Genomic DNA, 20,065 nt, shown 5'->3' with positions numbered 1-20,065 from the left:
AACAGTACTAGGAAATTAATACATGGATGATGGTCAAGTCTTATCTGACCTGCAAAATATCACTATTAAAAATGTACAAATAAAAGTAAATGTTTAACATTGAATTAGCATCAAAATTTCATTTTTTTGTAAGTTGCTCTAATTTAAAATCCTGGATGGCTGAAGCCACCAGTCACTGCTATTAATGGAACAGGCTCATTTTGCCTTAATTGTGTTTGACAAGCCTTTTAAGATTTAGATCTCAAGCTTGTTCATTTTCATATAATTAGCAGCCATGCAAAGCATGCTAGTAGATGGCCAGCTATTGTCATTCCATTTGCAGCTCTTTGTCCATTATACAGCATCTGTGTCAATAAAATACTTGAAAAGAAAATAATGCAAGTCTGAGAAAAATGTACCTACAAAATATTTTGGTAGGTCTCAAAGGAAAAAAAATAGAATAAACAGTTTTAAAAATCAATGACACCACAAACAAGACAAAGAATTATATAACGGAATACATTAAGCAGCAAGAGCTGGCTTCTAATTAAGAAACTGCTTGGAGTAAAAATGATGGCTTCAAGGAACTGTGTTTCAGCCCCTTGCTTGGTAATTTGCTAACTCTCCTTGCATCTCATTATTGTTTGGCTGCTGGTCAAGGAAAAACAAAACAATTCAACAATTCAGGTTTTGCAATCTTGGAAAGCAAGTGAAGTAAAATTAAGAAAAAGGAAGAATGCTTCATTAGCAGCAGTAATTGGTTACCTATCTGTGGCCGCTGAGACTTTTCAGAATCTGACTTTGACATCCCTATTCTAAACTATGTAAACAATTTTTTATACAGATATGCAAAACATACATACAGTATAAGGCACTTATGATTGGTCACTTAACACCCTTTTTTGTCACCAATGAAAAAATAATTTTTAACTTGTTTTTAAAATGACTATGTACCATTTACTCATTACTAACAGTTGATTATCTTTTAGAGTTTAACTTGCTATTTAAACGTTAAGTAATTTGAAACATTTCTGAATATTCTCAAAAAAGATTGTCAAATCTTAATGTGTAAGAAGAATGTACGAAGAAATTGATAAAGTTTTATTTGTGAACAAAATTGCCATTGTTGTCCTTCTTTTATAACTATAACAAGAGATTTTTAAAAACATTTGTCAAATTTATTTCAAGTTCATTTTACCCATTAAATATTTTTTTGAATTTTTACCTGGCTTTAACAGTATGAGATAACATTTTGGAGCAAAAATACAGAGAAGTAAACCAAAACTTGATGCCAGAATAGCAAATACCTCTACTGCTACTGTATACTTTCCAGGAGAGCTGATATAAGATGGAATAAACGTGACCCAAACAGCACAAAATACCAGCATGCTGAATGTGATGAATTTTGCCTCATTAAACTTGTCTGGTAATTTCCGGGCAAGAAAAGCCAAAACAAAGCACATGACTGATAACAGGCCAATATATCCAAGCACAGTATAAAATGCAATTATTGACCCAATGTCACACTCTAAAATAATTCTGTCCTTATTAGATTTCATATTTTTCTTTGGAAAAGGAGGAGATACTGCTAACCATATAATACAGGTTAATGCCTGAATAAGAGTGAAAATTAGAACACTGATACGCTGTTGTGTTGGTCCAAAGTATTTCATTATATCACTTCCTGGCCTTGTCGCTCTGAATGCCATCATGACAACTATTGTTTTTCCCAGAACACATGAAATGCACAGGACAAATGTGATCCCAAAGGCTGTGTGTCGTAACATGCAGGACCACTCAGTGGGCTCCCCGATAAATGTAAGTGAGCACAGAAAACACAGTGTCAATGAAAAAAGAAGAAGAAAACTTAGTTCAGAATTATTAGCCTTTACAATAGGAGTATCTCTGAACTTGAAAAATACAGCAATTACTGCTAATGTTAAGAAAGCCCCCAGTAAAGAAAATATTATTAAAATTTTCCCCATGATTTCTTCATAAGATAAAAATTCTGTGTCCTTCATAATGCACTGGTCCTTCTGTTCGTTGGTCTTGTAATCCAAAGGACACTTCAAGCAGTGAATTGAATCTGTAAATATAAAATAATTTAAACCAAAAAGAATATACTTCCAATACACCTGTATTCTGTTGTTTCACTTCTTATTAGAATTATATAAATTATAGCTCATTGCAGTTATATAATAAAGGAAGAATGAAAAAAACAATTATGTGGCATATAAAAATTGCTCTTTAAAGTGCTTCACAGTTATAAAGGAATCCATGGTTCGAAGTAACTGATTATTATGTCAGTGGTAGTGACCTATATTTTATTTGTTATTATTTTCTGTTTTATTATGAGAAAAATATATTTATTAAAATATATTTCCATAAAGTTGTTATATTTTAAATATTAAAGCTGGGCCTCTAATCCCAGGCATCATAAAATATGATGGTATACACAAAAAGCAAAATAACATGTGGGATTATAGCATAATGTATATTTCTCAGAGATAGAGTAAAAGAAAGCTGTACATGATATGCAGTAATAATAGTATTATTATAATTATTATATTGTAATTGATTAATATAATAGACTTATCGATTATTAATGTAGGAACAAGCCTTCAAAAAGTAATATATACTAAAGAAAATATTTTACACAAAAATATGAAAGCATCAAAATTAAATACATTACATTTTAATTACCATATAACTTAAAATACATTGCTAAAGTGCTAAAAATACTTTAATTTGCCAAAAACACAAACACTCTGTATCGCATAGGCTTTGTATTTTATATGCTGCAGTTCATCTTTACCTGTAATGTTGCTAATTTCTCCCTCTGCACAAGGTATGCAATCAAAGCAGCATGCTGGTTTGCCATTCTGTATAGCCTTTCGTGTGCCAGTAGGGCAGCTTTCACTGCATACAGATTTTGGAATCTTTGAAAACAAGTGAAATTGAAATAAAGTTAAAATATATGCATCCAAAGGTGAATAAAAATTGCAATATTGTATATTGGCAATATGCAGGTAGTTCATTAGTTACCATTGCAGCCTCAAAGCTTCAGAATCCTTGATTTAAGTCCCAGACCAAAAATTGTGTGTGTGGATTTTTAAGTGTGTTTGTGTGAGTTTTCCTGGATTTATACATTAGATTATATTGATTGGCCTCTATGGACAAGTGTGTAAGTGTGATCTGCAAAAAAAACCTAGTCCAGTTTTAATTCTTGCCTCCTCCCAAGTTTGTTACAAAAAACTTGGGAATATGAAAGAAAAGTTAAGCACAACCTTCAAGAATTGATGACTGTAGCTTTTCCATGTTTATAAAAACATGCCATTTTCTACAATAATGCCTATATATTTCTCTTGTACTACCCATTTAATTTTTGTGTGAGGTTTCTGAACTCTTTTGGGACCCCACGGGACAACATGGCGAAATACGAATGATGCGCGTCTGTTGCTGAGACAACTGCATGTTCGCAGCACAGCTGCATAGCGCCACGGAAGCAACTACAAGCCAATCGCCTGTCGTCAATGGGTGATGCAGGGAACAGTATAACTTGGCCACTAACCTGGTCCCGACCCTGCCTGTTTGCTGTGTCTATGTATCAGAGAGCGGTAGATCCTGCTACAATAAATAACCGTGCTGTTCCTGTTTCATGTAGAATAAAGCTGGTTTTGCTAAAGTACTGAGACTCAGCCTCGTGTTTTAGGGTGCAAGACAGTGACTCACACATCACAGTTGTTAAAATAAAAATATATATAACCGCTCACCTTATCATCACTAGTCCATACAATGCTGTTGTTATTCATTATAAACTGCTTTCCATTTGGTAATGATGCATCATATAATCCAACAGTCACAAAATCTATGATACCATTTACGCTAAGCTGCCAATTCACTAGTTCATATCTTGCGGGTGGATCTCCATTAATGTCAAAATTGATACCATCTCCATTTTTCATGGTGAAATTAACCTCTTTTAAGTATTTTAGTACCTAAAAGGAATAATGTTACATTTTGGTTGTTGAAATACATGAGCAAGTATAATATTTTTATATACTGTAATTACAGTATATACAGTAGAGATCAGTGACAGTACCTGCTGTGGCTGTGCATCTCTTTGGTTATCCAAACAAACTCCCTGGTTATTGAGGCATGTAAAGACATCATGGAGTGCATATGCTACTGCATATACTGCTTTGTAAACATTATATGTAATTCTTAATTCAGTGATATCAGTGTACAAATTACTTATTTCATGCAGATTCTCTTTTCCTGTGCACATCTTAGAATTTGAAGTATTAAAAATGCAGTCAAAAGTATTCTCCCAAAATTCTACTAAACCGTCATTACCTGGAGTAGATGTTGGCTTAACTTTCATTAAAAATTCTTTTAGCCTTGGTATTTCTGCATTAGCAATTGAAAAACCAATCGACCCTTTAAGAATACCATATGTTTCTTTGTTTGCTATGTTCTTGGCAGAAACCCAAGATTCACTGCCTACCCACTGTAAACCGATAACATTCTGAAGTACCAATTCCTTTAGTAAAAATTCCATATCTATAACAGAAGTAAAAGCAACAACAATTTTTGAAGATGCCATTTTAATTATTTCAACTGTTTTAAGAAATGTTTCTCTTGGATTGGTCCGGTATATTGCCTCTGAATATTCAATGCAGACACCTTCCTGCTGGGCTGCTTGGGTAAAAGTAGCCATGCCAGAATTGCCATAGTCATTGTCACTTCTTATTGTTCCCACCCAGGTCCATCCAAAGTGCTTGACAAGTTGTGCCAGTGCTCTACTTTGATAATAATCACTTGGTATTGTCCTAAAAAAAGTGGGAAATTTTCTTTTGTTGCTGAGACAAGCACAAGTAGCAAAATGACTGATCTGTGTAAAGTAAAATAAACGAAAAAGGAAGAAATCTGTTGTATTCATGGGTTATTTGTTACAGAAGAACTCATTAGTAATAATATTTTATGTTTGATCTAATCACAGTTTTAAATATGCTTTTATCAAATATATCTGTTAAGTCTATTACTTGTATAATTTAATGTTACAATTATATTATGAATTTTATTAGAAAAACTCCTGGATGTCTAACTACCATCGTAAAATATTGTTGAAAGATCATACTAAATAAAAATTAACAGTAGAATTTTACCCAAATAGGTATTGTTGTGGAGAAATGCTCTCTCTTAAAAGAAGGTAGTCTCTGAGTCCAGATGGGAATGCAGAAAAACATCTTTATTACACAGCAGTGTAATAAAGATACTTGACCATGGAGCAAGTGCTTAAACTAGGAAGTGCATTGGTTTATATTATATTTCTTATCGTCTATGCAAAATAATCCCCTCCTTCTAGTTCTTCCCACCCTTACCTAATATCTAAGCCCACTACTGTCCATCATCAAGTGTCCATCATCTGACTGAAACTTGCCAATATTACTCCTTAACCTGTATAGATGTCTGAGACCCACAAATGACATACTAGGCCATTCAAACAAAAGTTTCTTGATGCACAGGCATCTTTCAAGTCAGAAGTTTTAGGTAGCTGCATATCTAAAACAATGGCATTTAGTTTTCTTATGGTACACACTATCCTTGATTTGTCATTACCTCAAGGTAGTGTCCAAGCAGGCAGGGGCCTGGCAGCTGCAAGTAAAAGCAAGTGGCCTTGAGCTGATAAGCACAGGCAGTTCTCTAGCTGTTTAGAAGAAATAAAATACTTTAAAAGGCCTTTACTAATTAACTCTTAAAGAATGTAAAGCTAGCTAATACAACACATTTTACTTTAATTTCATTAAAAAGCATTGATACGCAGTTTCTAGCTCTGTATATTTTCAAAACAATGGCTTGCTCAACTCTCCCAGGGTACACAGTGTCCTTGATGTTTCATTATCTCATTGAAATTTTAAGTTTAGGAAGTAAAAAAGAAAAACAGGCTGCTTGCAAGTAAAAAACCAACAGCCTTTATGCTGACAAATAAATGGTGGCTTTTAAACTATTTAAAAATTTAAATATAAGCATGAGCTTTTAATAATTCTAAAACTAATGACTGATAATTCTAAACCAAATAATCGACAGTATCTTTCATTTTTCCTTAATCACATGGTTCAACTGCACCACCTGGAAGTTTTTTTACCCCTCACAGCCATTCCAAAATTTTCGATTATCTAACATTCATATCTTTGAGATGTAGAAGTATACAGGAGGATCTGCAGAAAACCCATGAAGACACAGTGAAAACACAGACTTGACACAAGCTATAACTGAGCTACAAATGAAACTTGAGCTCTTGGAATAGTAAAGTAGTAGACCGTGTCAAGTTGTCGCTTTTTAAAAAGCACTAAAAATAATAAAGGTCACCAGTTGAAAAGAATTTCTAATATCAACAATAATTTATAAAATAAATGATATAATAACACAGCATTCCTTACCACTGGTATGTTAAACTGACCAACAACTGTTGCAATCCCAATAGTTGGAGAAGAGCCAGACTGTCCTATGATTGCATGAATGCTAGACTGTTGAGAACACGGCAGAGTTGATGAATCTGCTTCTTCTGCTCCACTCATTAGTGCCATTGCAGCTTTGATTGCCAAAGAAACAGAACCACAAGCATCATATATCTTATAACCCAAAGATACATTTGGCAAAATATCTGTTCTGTTGTTTATTTCTTCAACCGTAAAGATCATGGTTTCAGCAAACTGATATTCTATGTAATTTAAACTTTAAAAAAAAACAAAACTCGTTACAAGATAATAATACAGAATAACACAAAACACAATGCATTTACGTTATATGCAAATCTGCTTATGACTACACTTACTCTTTGCAGCTCAGTGCTTGCGGCATAGATGTAAAGGTGACTTTAGAGACTTCAATGTTATTATGAAATGTAAAAATTCCTCCAAGCATAAAGTCACCAGTTTTTGAAAAAAGTGGAGTATCTGGTTTTGCCCATAGTCTGCAGATACGAGGTTCATCTCCTCGTATAGAAAGTGCCAGTAGAATAATTCTCAGCAGCATGTCTTTCAGTGATTTGAAAGGAAATCCAAAATGAGAAATAGACAATGGGTAGGTTTAAATACTGTCTGTTAAACAAAGGTTGCCTAGGGCATTACCGGACTAATAATCTTTAATTCACAGTGGTTCACATTTGCCTAATAGAAAGAAAAACCTGAATGAAATGGTTTTCAACTTGGGATTACCTGTAGCTTTTAGTGTTCTGCTGAAATTCTCCTATTATTTATAATAGATATAGTCTTAATTACAATATATATAAATAACAAAAGAGTTGTTGTTTGCGTGTATTCTTTTGGAAACCCTTTAGAAGTACTATCTTTAAGGTAAGCACAACACACAGTAGTTCCTTCATATAGTGTCTTTTGCAGTTGGTACCATCTTTAAGCAATTTATCTATCTATACTAATAAAAGGCAAAGCCCTCACTGACTGACTGACTCACTGACTGACTGACTCACTCATCACTAATTGTCCAACTTCCCGTGTAGGTAGAAGGCTGAAATTTGGCAGGCTCATTCCTTACATCTTACTTACAAAAGTTAGGCAGGTTTCATTTTGAAATTCTACACGTAATGGTCATAACTGGAACCTGTTTTTTGTCCACATACTCTAATGGAGGAGGCGGAGTCACGTATCGCGTCATCACGTATTACGCCTCCTACGTAATCACGTGAAGTGAAAACAAGGAAGAGATTTACAGCATGAGTCAAATGCGGGATCGAAGGTAAATGACGTTAATTGTTGAGTGTCTTTTAATACTGTGTAATTGTTGAGTGTCTTTTAATACTGTGTAAGCATACATATTAACAGATGTGCAATTAAACTTGTGCATTTACGGGGTGATTTCTCAGGCTTAAAGCTCGAAGTGATCACTCGAGTGAAGGCAGCTTCACAAAAAAACAGATCCTTAACAAACTGTTATTGGTATATTTTACCTCAATTTTAAAAGGTTTTCTTTTCTTCTTAATAAAAATTTAAAAACAGAACTTCGCCGGTGCAAACCGCGGGGATTTGAGCGACTGACGCATACAGACATATTCATGAGTGCAGGTACTTCGGAAAGAAAGCACCGTGTAAACCTAAAGTTTAAATTAAGTTCATAGACCTACAAAAGGCTGCCATTGATTTCAGGCAAGATTGCTTTTCTCCTGTACAACTATACGTTGCATTCTCAAGAGTGTGCTTGCACGGCTTGGTCATATTACAATTCACAAAAAAAACAGATCCTTAACAAACTGTTATTGGTATATTTTACCTCAATTTTAAAAGGTTTTCTTTTCTTCTTAATAAAAATTTAAAAGCAGAACTTCAACGGTGCGAACCGCGGGGATTTGAGCGACTGACGCATACAGACATATTCATGAGTGCAGGTACTTCGGAAAGAAAGCACCCTGTAAACCTAAAGTTTAAATTAAGTTCATAGACCTACAAAAGGTTGCCATTGATTTCAGGCAAGATTGCTTTTCTCCTGTACAACTATACGTTGTATTCTCAAGAGTGTGCTTGCACGGCTTGGTCATATTACAACCGGAGTGCTGAACTGACAACGTGATATATAAACAGAACAATCGTAAAAACAGGATTAAATAGAAAGGCTGCTTCTGTTGGCAAAGCAACGAAAAAGGAAGACCTTATATGACGTTCGTTTATAAAACAGCGGAGAGGCTGTGTGAAGTCAGCTTCACAAAAAAACAGATCCTTAACAAATTGTTAGTGGTATATTTTCACTCAATTTAAAAAGGTTTTCTTCTTAATAAAAATTTAAAAGCAGTACTTCGCCGCTGCAAAGCACGGGGATGTATATAGATAGATAGATAGATAGATAGATAGATAGATAGATAGATAGATAGATAGATAGATAGGAGATATATATATAAATAGATAGATAGCAGAACTTCGCCAGTGCAAACCGCGGGGATTTGAGCGACTGACGCATACAGACATATTCATGAGTGCAGGTACTTCGGAAAAAAAGCACCGTGTAAACCTAAAGTTTAAATTAAGTTCATAGACCTACAAAAGGTTGCCATTGATTTCAGGCAAGATTTCTTTTCTCCTGTACAACTATACGTTGCATTCTCAAGAGTGTGCTTGCATAGCTTGGTCATATTACAACCGGAGTGCTGAACTGACAAACTGGTATACAAACAGAACAATCGTAAAAACAGGATTAAATAAAAAGGCTGCTTCCGTTGGCGAAGCAACGAAAAAGGAAGACCTTATATGACGTTCATTTATAAAACAGCGGAGAGGCTGTGTGAAGTCAGCTACACAAAAAAACAGATCCTTAACAAATTGTTAGTGGTATATTTTACCTCAATTTAAAAAGGTTTTCTTTTCTTCTTAATAAAAATTTAAAAGCAGTACTTCGCCGGTGCCAAGCGCGGGGATTTCAGCGACTGACACATACAGATATATTCATGAGTGCAGGTACTATGGAAACAGAGCACCGTGTAAACCTAAAGTTTAAATTAAGTTCATAGACCTACAAAAGGTTGCCATTGATTTGAGGCAAGATTGCTTTTCTCCTGTACAACTATACGTTGCATTCTTAACAGTAAGCTTGCACTTACTGCTTGGTCATATTCCAACCGGAGTGCTGAACTGACAATAGATAGATAGAGATATATATATAGATAGATATATGTGTATGTATGTAGATATGTATATATGTGTATATATATGTAGATATGTATATATATGTGTCTGTATGTGTATATATATATATATATATATATATATATATATATATATATATATATATATATATATATATATATATATATATATATGTGTGTGTGTGTGTGTGTATGTATGTATGTGTGTATATGTATGTGTATATATATGTATATATATGTGGATGTGTATATGTATATATATATATATGTATATATGTAGATATGTGTATATGTAGATATGTATATATAAGTATATATGTTTATGTATATATATATATATGTTTACATAACCTCTTTAACACACTACTTCTCCGCTGCGAAGCACGGGTATTTTGCTAGTACATTAATATTTACCATACAATTTCTGGTGTAGAGCTCACAGTTTTCTTTCCTTATCTGTGTATTTGTCTCCTAGATAATGTTTCCCTCCTACATTTCAAAGATGTTCAGGTTTGATTAACTGGCATCTTTAAACTGGCTCAGTGAGACGGAGTGTGGGTATGAGTGTGAATATGGCCTTTGGTACACTATATAAGCTGTAGGCATTTTAGCTGGTTACAGTATGAGGTTAGACAGATATTTCTGACAGATAACCCTAACCCTAACTTTAACCCTATAATCAAAATTCTAAATGATTGATTTTGGTCTTAATGGGATAAATTACTTACATAATATATTATGTAATATATTACTTAATATTTGATTGACCATGATTTACGTTTGTTTGCATAAGGTTGTAAACTCCTAGAAAACAAGCTGACTATAGCCAATACTCACATTTTGATATGTAACCTCAGAGGTTAAACTAGGATGCGCTTTAAAATAACCCAACAAAGGCTAAATACATTGCCATAAACTTAGCTTGTGTTACATATGTAATATTTCATATTATTTTTGCCATATTAGTAGTGTGTGTTTAAAGATTCTAAATAAACACCCATTTGTACTTATTCAAAAAGCACCTGCACTTTTAGTCTCCTGAAAACCATGAAGGATGCTGACAATGGTTCCTGTGCAACAGTACTACTGTCTTAAGGTGAAACACCACTAGATTTATTTTTAAGCTTTGCTTCCTAAAAAATGTTAGTTGGAAACACAGCTTCAAGCTCAGCACAAGTATAATTTCAGAGTTGCCATATAATGTATGGATTTGGAGAAGCATTACATTATTTTTTATGGAATTCATCCTGTTTATTTGTCCTAATGATGAAGACACATTGCATTTGTTCAATTGAGATAAAATGTTTTGCTGCTGATTTTCATTTGTACTCATCATCTGACTCTTCTCATTTCCATGTCCAACAATAGTCGGCCAGCATTTTTTGATTTCACTTACCCTGATACTGCTTTTCCATCTTTGCAATATCCTGGTGAAACCTTTTTTCATGTTCTTCATTGATTACACCAAAGTTAACAGGGAAGAGGTCCACTGTGAATATAGAACATAAAATCTTTAGTTACATATTGCACTTTATGATTTTGTACTTTTGAAGCATGCTGTCAACTTATTTTTGCGCTTTGTAGTTGGTGTCATGGAAAAATTCAGACTCGAGGTTTCACAATTGATCTGGTAACAATTATTTTTTCGTATTATTGCAAAAAGTGAAATCTAAGCAAATTAAATGTTTTCATATCGAACATTACATCTTCTTTTCCTTATTTTAAGATTTATTCTCATTTGAGACATCTGAATTTAAGATTATTTAGCTTATTTTAATAATCATTATCAATTATTAAGCAAATTTTGTTTAACCCATTGTTACTTTTTTAACAAAATAAAGGCAAAACAACTGCCATTTCAATTTTTCCCTAGTTTCACATATGCATCTAATAACCCAAACAGCATTTTGGAAAGAAGTGAAGCATGCACCTGGTTACACTTCCACTTTCTGTTGATCTGAAGAACTGGGTCACTCCATATATACCTGCAAGTAGACGCTCTGAATTAAACTATTTACTGTTGCAGAAAGCTAAAAAAATTGAGATTCATCGCACTAGGTCTCGACATTATGTGAATGGAGCTAAACCTACTAAGTTACTGATATTGAGGTTATGGAAATCTTATGCTTTTGCAACTATTCCATCTATTAAAAATAACTCTTAACTAACAACCATTTGTCTATAAGTAATTGTTTTCTGGAGTTTTACTCTGCATTATTTACTGAAAGATTAAAGTATTCTCTTTAAAAAATTAATTTCATTATGTTGTCACTTCCCTTACCTTCAGTTGAGGATAATGCTGCACTGGATTTCACAGTTACATTATAGGAAGTAAAAAGGTTCTGAATTCCTTGAATTCTGGAAAATTTCCAATGTCTGACAGATTGCCTGATTTTTAGAATCAGCAAGCATCCCTTTACATTGCAGATGCTGAACTCTCCTTTTGTGCAGAACATTATAGTATCTAATTACCGTTGTATTTTCAAGAGTGTTCCTTGGAGTCCTTTTCTTTATGGTCTTTTCTTCCACTGTCTTTTCCTTTTAAAGTGGCTGCAGTTATTAAAATGCATATAGTATAGTTCCTTGTTTTAACTTTTTTATAACATGTTTCCCATAAAATTTTGGTCATAAGTAAGTACAAGTATTTATCGAGTGTTACAGAGTAGGAACATGGTCCTAACTGGATCAAAAATTTCAGAGTGACAAACTTTTCTAATCGTAGACATAGGAGTAAAAGCATTTTATCAGTTTTAAGTTGGGAAACTGCTACAGACTTCACCGGGATTTAGAACATCTTATAATCTGTTCTAACTCTGTGTCACTAGAATCCCAAAAGGCTACGAAAAAAGTTGAAATGCTTGGGATTTATTTACGAGGCAGCAGCTCTTACCTCTGCACTAACCAAGCAGACGTATCTACTTTCTGTCAATTGATATTTGGGCTTGACAACAACATGTAAACTGAATGATTTCTTTTTCTTTGGTTATATTATTGAGTTAAAGTGCACTTGCTTTATTATACTTCTTGTAAAAGTGTTTATTTGATATTTGGACTTCAGTCTTCACACATTATACACTTCACGTCAGCATTTAGTCATTATTACTATAGCGTGAATAATGTTTCTGTTTTAGTTATGTGTTCAACATTTCTTACTTCGCATTTCCTGTCATCCTACATTTACCCAGATCATTGTAGACATGGAACACACATGAAATACGTGTATTCCAAATAACAATAAATTATTTACCCCATACAACTCCAGGCACCTCACACACAGATAAACAGACTTGAGCTGGGAGAACTTCAGCTGCATTGGTGGGGGATGGGATAGCAGGCTGCTTGCTGCTTGTGTTGATTGGCACATTTGCAAAACAAGGGCGCTGATGAAGAGGTATGAAGGAATTTAAGGTGGCGCTGCATTATGGCTTTTTTTGTAGGCCTCATTGATTCTAGTGCTAAAAGCTGCCAGAAGATGTGCATCAGTCAGCGACTGGCATGCACATCCTGGGAAATGCTGAATGTATTGGAAATGTTGGGTAACAATGAGCTCAAAAAAAGAAATCGATTTGATAGAGATTAAACAAAATTTGTACAAAGTTTGTACATTACATGATCTCTTAATGTGCAATAAGAAACCAAAAACTGTCAACCAAAATAGAAGTGTTGGTAGAGTTACATGTAAAACGTGGCATTGTAATAGCTAAGAGTTGTGTATGTTAAATACAGCCATTTCCTGGTGTGGGAACCAGTCCGGACACTGACAGGTAGACACCGATGGTTCAAACACCAACACACGTTTATTATACATATTTTCTATTTATAAGTGTATTGCACACAATCCGGTGCCCCTGCAACACACACCCTCAGTCCGGGCCTCTCAATATCCAGCCTTTCTTTGCCGCCTCCACTCCTCTCCTCCAAGCTCCGTCCTCTTCCACCCGACTCCAGCTGATGAATGGAGGGAGGCGGCCCCTTTTAAGTCCACCCAGACGTGCTCCAGGTGCCTCCTGACGAGCTTCCTGTGGCACTCCGGGTGTCCCTGGTTTACCTTGCTGACATTGAGGGCTTCTCAGGCTTTCAGGTGCCCCCTGGCAGTGACCACGGGCCCCTATAGGGTTGAGCTTTCATGCTCCAATCCTGTGGCCCCCATACAAACCAGGGCAGCTGCCCTCTTGTGGTCCGGAGTAGGCATAGTCCTTCTCCCGGTCCTTCCAGATGTCCCAGCTGGGTACCGCCCCCAGTCACTCGCCACACCGGCAAAGTTAGGAGTAGTTTCCTAACTTAGGAAAACTCCTACTCCTAAGAGTATGACCAAAATTATGTCACCTTGGGAATTTTGAGTCTCTTTAATATTCTGAGATGATTGATAAATACGGACCCTTAGCACCAACTTTCAATGCCATTATTTGCAGTGTTAATGGAAGGGTCTTCGGTGTAAAAGAAAGCTGTGAAAATTGTCATCAAAGTCTTTTTGTTATTGGAATTTTAGAGTCAAAACAACATGGATATTTGCAGTGCAGCTGTTTAATAAAGTTCAGAAGGAAAGGGATTTCATGTACACTGATGAGATAATAAAAAAAAAAATTAAAAGCCTCCATTTGTAATCTAGGGTTAATGGAACTTTGTATGCTTTTTATATTTTATTGTTTCTTTCTTGGCTTTTTTTTTTTTTTGCTTTGTTTTGTTTCTGCTACTTTCTCTAGTTTGTTTTGACTTCCAAGAATGCATGCCCTCCTGAAGTCACCACAGTGATCATCATGCATATGAACAAATGTAAGCATGATGGACTGTAAACATACATGTTATGGTGGCCATTTTGTCTATAAAATAGACGCAAAACTGTGAAGTTTCCAAGACGTATATATCAAAGTGACTCTGTAAACATCTCCACAATAATTCAAAAATTGTGTATCTTTGCATTTTTTATAAAAGTACAGTATGTTTTCTTATGTATTTTTAATGTCTTTTAAAAATGTTTTGATAGGGAAAATACAATCATTTACTGTATCCCTTCTGCCAGTGTATTCACTTCATAAAGATCTCAAAACTCATTGATGAGCCCCTGTAAATGAGCATTGACTCGTTCCTATCTTAGGTCTCACTCTACAAAGCCTACTGTACATTTTGAACAACTGAGAAAGTCACTACATCATGCTAATTGAAATTAAACTCTATGCACATAATAAAACATGTATATTGACAAGCCAATCATACTGAGTTTACGTAAGATTTTATTTAAACATACAATGACATTATTTATACCAGAGTATTTTTTTCCATGTCCAGTATGGAACAACTGCGTACAAAATTGAAACAATTAAAGCTAAAGACTTGCTTCTGATCTTTTGCATGTATATTAACAAAATATATGCTTTTAAGTCTTACTGTGCCATAACCTCTAGAATGTTTTTAAATTGCTTTATTGAATTAGATAGATAGTGTAATTACATATATTCACATTTAACATTATATATATATATATATATATATATATATATATATATATATATTCACGGCATTCGTAGTCTGAATCACAATCTGATTACACACACACACACACACACACATATATATATATGTACACACACATTTACATATATATAAAATACACTGTATGAAGGAAACTACTATTTTTTCAGTATATTTGAAAGAAATATACAAGATTCCTAATCACAAATGTTTATATGAGTGTTATTGTGTAATACATTCTAATACATTTATTAAAATCTCACAATTTGATATATCAAATAATTAATAATTCAAAGTATATTTAAAATTGGTAGCGCGTTCATTTATTCTTTTTTCAATTATTCTTCAACACAGGGCCACTGGCTAGGGTGTTGCTAGCAATGGACACAAGGTAGGATCCAACGCAGGAAAGGGTATCTGCAGAACACACACAATCCCTAAGACCCGCTCATTCATAACAAGCCCAGCCTAACTTTGGAATTTTGGTTGAAATCAAGAGTTGACTGAAAAACTTTCACACAGACACTGCTTAGGCTGGGATTTGCTAGCCACTGTGTTATCCAATACAAAACAGTACAGTAATAAATCTTTCACATAAATTGGTTTATTGTAATAACAATTTCAACATTGCAAGCATATTTCTCAGTGAGTTTTAACATTTGTCTTTGCCATTAAATGTTTTTTTGTATTTTTCTCTGGTTTTAGTATTATAATATAGCACTTGGGAGCAAAAATACAGAAAAGCAAACCAAAACTAGAGACAAGAATAGCAAATACTTCCACTGCTACTATGTATTTTCCTGGGGAGCTGATGTAAGCAGGAATAAATGTTATCCAAACTGAACAAAAAATCAGCATGCTAAATGTTATAAATTGTGCTTCATTAAAGTTATCTGGCAACTTGCGAGCAAGAAAAGCCAAAACAAAGCATATGGCAGACAGTAAGCCTATATACCCCAATACAATGTAAAATGCTATGGATGATCCTAGATCACATTCTAGAATAACTTTATCATTATAGTATTTTGTATTCTTATCTGGAAAAGGAGGTGATATAATCAGCCACATTATACATATTAAAATTTGTATTGATGTGAAAGAGAAAACAGTTAGCCGCTGCTGATTGGGTCCAAACCATTTCATAACATTATTACCTGGTAGAGTTGCCCTAAAAGCCATTAATACCACAATTGTTTTCCCTAGAATACAAGAGATGCACAAGACAAATGTGATGCCAAAAGCAGTGTGACGTAGCATGCAGGAAATGTCAGAAGGCTGACCAATGAAAGTGAGAGAACAGAGGAAACACAAGGCCAGTGAAAAGAGAAGGAGGAAACTTAGCTCAGAGTTGTTTGCTTTAACAACAGGAGTGTCTTTGTAATGATAAAATATGGCAGCGGTAGCAGTAACTATGCAGGCTCCAAATAATGAAATAGCCACTAGTAATGATCCCATAATTTCATTGAACATTAGAAATTCAATTTTCTTTAGGAAGCATGTGTCTCTTCTTTCATTTGACCAGTAGTCCACAGGGCATTTGTTACAGTTTAGAGAGTCTAAATGGAAGTATAAAGTAAGTTATGCATCCATATACACTATAATCAAGAATATATATGCATTCTTGTAAGAACTGTATCGTTAGCATGATAAAGGTGTTACCTGTTTTATTACTGAATTCCCCCTCTGCACATGGTATACAATCAAAACAGCAGCTAGGTTTTCCTTTCTTAACTGCCTTTCTTGTTCCTGGATCACAACTTTCACTACATACTGATTTTGGTATCTGTATAAAGAATGTAAATAATAATTGTAGGACAATTATCTAACTCTAATTTAATCTATAACAGAAATAAAAAAAAATGCTTTCTAAATCACCATCACTTATTATTGTCCAAGTTAACCTTGAAAACAGATTAACAACAAACACAGCTACCGTGTATTTTTTCAATATATTAAGTATAGTTCTCTTCATTAACCATGGCACAGAATATCTTTAAAGTTGTACGTTCATATCTTGGCTCAGGATGTTTTTTCCATGTTCTCCATTACATTAATTGTTTTGTGTGTGTTCATTTGTTTGGTATTTATGCATCTGTATGTAAGTGAGTGTGTCTGCCATGTAATGATCTCCTGTCCAGGGTTGGTTCTTATTTTGCATTTATTAATACCAAAAAAGGTTCTAGCTCTTCAAAAGTCTGTGTTTGAATATAGGAGAGTAAAATAATAAATCAGTTACTTCTTGCTTTTTTTTATGCAGTGATATGACATTTAAAATATGTCATAGTGTCTTATAAAAATGAAAAATAGGAGGTGATCTTCAAAAATATACATCATACAAGTTCTTTCTGATAATTGATATCTTTCTATTTAAACGTATTTGCAGCTTAAATCACGCATACAGTATTCAGTAGAGTGTAGACCACAAACTGAGATGGGCGTTTTTGATTGGAATCTTTTTCAAGAATGGATCCTTTCTAGCATCTAATTAATGTAGGCTCTGGCTTCTTGCCATCGTAAATTAAACTATGTAGATTTTAAAATAAGTTGATTAAAGGGATTCAAGTAAATCCTTTTTAATTTGATATATGCGTGGGATTAGTGTCCACATGTAGCCTAGTGTTCTTCTACTGAAGCAGAGAAAGCCATATTTTCCTGCAATTTTGTGATCACTACTGAAACTCAAGATGACCTTGGCCTTACCAAACACTCCAAGAAGAATCAAAGCTTAACAGCCCCATGTCATCAGAGATCCAGCACCATATTTACAGTAGGTATAAGGTTTATTCCTGCATATGCTTTCTTTTTTCAACGCCAAACTCGCTGCTGTTATATGTGGCCAAAGCTCTGTTTACAGTAATCCCTCCTCGATCATGGGGGTTGCGTTCCAGAAGCCCCCGCGAAAGGTGAAACCATATGTTTATATGGTTATTTTTATATTGTCATGTTTGGGTCACAGATTTGCACAGAAACACAGGAGGTTGTAGAGAGACAGGAACTTTATTCAAACACTGCAAACAAACATTTGTCTCTTTTTCAAAAGTTTAAACTGTGCTCCATGACAAGACAGAGATGACAGTTCCGTCTCACAATTAAAAGAATGCAAACATATCTTCCTCGTCAAAGGAGTGCGCGGCAGGAGCAGAGAATGTCAGAGAGAGAGAGAAAAGCAAACAAATCAATAGGGCTGTTTGGCTTTTAAGTATGCGAAGCACCGCCGCACAAAGCAGTTGAAAGGAAGGCAGCAGCTCACACCCCCTCCGTCAGGAGCAGAGAATGTCAGAGAGAGAGAGAGAGACAGATAAAAACAATCAAAAATCAATACGTGCCCTTCGAGCTTTTAAGTATGTGAAGCACCGTGCAGCATGTCGCTTCACGAAGCAGCTGCACAGAACGGAGCAATGTGTTAGTTGTGGTAATTATAACTCAAAGACACATGATATTCTATATGGTGTTCCACAAGGCTCTATCCTGGGTCCACTGCTCTTCTCAATCTACATTCTTCCATTAGGTCAGATTATCTCAGGGCACAACGTGAGCTACCACAGCTATGCTGATGACACACAGCTGTATTTATCAATAGCACCTGATGACCCCAGATCTCTTGATTCGCTAACACAATGTCTAACTTGTATCTCAGAATGGATGAATAGTAACTTTCTCAAATTAAATAAAGAAAAAACCGAAATCTTAGTGATTGGCAATAATGGATACAATGAGGCTATTAGAAATAAACTGGATGCATTAGGATTAAAAGTCAAATCGGAGGTAAAAAGCTTAGGGGTAACCGTTGATTGTAATCTGAATTTTAAATCGCGTATTAATCAGATCACTAGGATAGCATTTTTTCACCTAAGAAACATAGCAAAAGTTAGACCTCTTATATCATCGAAAGATGCAGAGAAATTAGTTCATGCGTTTGTTTTCAGTCGGCTAGATTACTGAAACGCACTCCTCTCAGGACTACCCAAAAAAGACATCAATCATTTGAAACTAGTGCAGAATGCAGCTGCTAGAATCCTTACCAGGAAAAGAAAATCCGAACACATTTCTCCAGTTTTGATGTCACTACACTGGTTACCTGTGTCATTCAGAATTGACTTTAAAATTCTGCTTATCTATACTAATAAAAGGCAAAGCCCTCACTGACTCACTGACTGACTGACTGACTGACTGACTGACTGACTGATTCACTCATCACTAATTCTCCAACTTCCCGTGTAGGTAGAAGGCTGAAATTTGGCAGGCTCATTCCTTACAGCTTACTTACAAAAGTTAGGCAGGTTTCATTTCGAAATTCTACGCGTAATGGTCATAACTGGAACCTGTTTTTTGTCCATATACTCTAATGGAGGAGGCGGAGTCACGTATCACGTCATCACGTATTACGCCTCCTACGTGATCACGTGAAGTGAAAACAAGGAAGAGATTTACAGCACGAGTCAAACGCGGGAACGAAGGTAAATGACGTTAATTGTTGAGTGTCTTTTAATACTGTGTAACCATACATATTAACACATGTGCAATTAAACGTGTGCATTTACAGGGTGATTTCTCAGGCTTAAAAGCTCGCCTTTTATTAAAAAGGTAAATGCTGTTTTCATTCTGAAGGGCACAAACCACGTTAGATTTCATGCTCAAGAGTAAGCTCAGCACACAGCTTGGTCATGTTACAACCGGAAGGGTGAACTGACAATATGGTATACAAAGAGATCCTTAAGAAATAATTATTGATTCATTTTCCCTCAGTTTAAAAAGGTTTACTTTTCTTCTTAATAAAAATTTTAAAGCGGTACTTCGCCACTGCAAAGCGCGGGTATTTTGATATATATCAAAATATATCGCGTCATCACGCCTCCCATGTAAGCACGTGAACTGACCCGCTGCTGTTTGCAATGCCATATTCGCGAGATACAAGTTTAATGACAAGACACGAGGTATAAACGACAGTTTGGATCACTTTGGGAC

At 34.9% G+C, this 20,065-nt stretch overlaps 2 protein-coding genes across 2 annotated transcripts in view; both read right to left on the bottom strand.

Moving 5' to 3' along the window:
- Positions 1-1,119: 1,119 nt before the first annotated feature.
- LOC114645402 (extracellular calcium-sensing receptor-like) lies at positions 1,120-7,120 on the bottom strand. Its single transcript, XM_028793261.2, has 6 exons — positions 6,818-7,120; positions 6,423-6,717; positions 4,082-4,873; positions 3,753-3,977; positions 2,795-2,918; positions 1,120-2,065 (listed from the first exon to the last, which is right to left on the bottom strand). The coding sequence occupies exons 1-6, from the start codon at positions 7,015-7,017 to the stop codon at positions 1,158-1,160; spliced, it is 2,544 nt and encodes an 847-aa protein (XP_028649094.2). The 5' UTR covers positions 7,018-7,120; the 3' UTR covers positions 1,120-1,157.
- Positions 7,121-15,739: 8,619 nt separating this feature from the next.
- LOC114645401 (extracellular calcium-sensing receptor-like) overlaps positions 15,740-20,065 on the bottom strand; it is an 18,044-nt gene continuing 13,718 nt past the window's right edge. Inside the window, 2 exon segments of the mRNA XM_028793260.2 lie at positions 15,740-16,656; positions 16,760-16,883. Of these exon segments, the coding sequence (XP_028649093.2) occupies positions 15,743-16,656; positions 16,760-16,883 (1,038 nt within the window). The 3' untranslated portion in view covers positions 15,740-15,742.

Source organism: Erpetoichthys calabaricus, chromosome 2 (assembly GCF_900747795.2).
Source record: "Erpetoichthys calabaricus chromosome 2, fErpCal1.3, whole genome shotgun sequence".
NCBI classification, from domain to species: Eukaryota; Metazoa; Chordata; class Cladistia; order Polypteriformes; family Polypteridae; genus Erpetoichthys; species Erpetoichthys calabaricus.
The sequence above is the reverse complement of the archived record's forward strand: the minus strand, read 5'-3'. Positions and strand labels throughout refer to the sequence as shown.

What these genes read in the sequence shown, in the direction of transcription:
- LOC114645402 (XM_028793261.2), bottom strand. Translation starts at nt 7,017, where the DNA reads ATGCTGCTGAGAATTATTCTACTGGCACTTTCTATACGAGGAGATGAA. An exon ending in GTCAGTTTAACATACCAGTG is followed by an intron (nt 4,874 to 6,422) that starts GTAAGGAATGCT and finishes TACTTTACACAG; the next exon opens with ATCAGTCATTTTGCTACTTG. An exon ending in TATGGACTAGTGATGATAAG is followed by an intron (nt 2,919 to 3,752) that starts GTGAGCGGTTAT and finishes TTGTTTTCAAAG; the next exon opens with ATTCCAAAATCTGTATGCAG.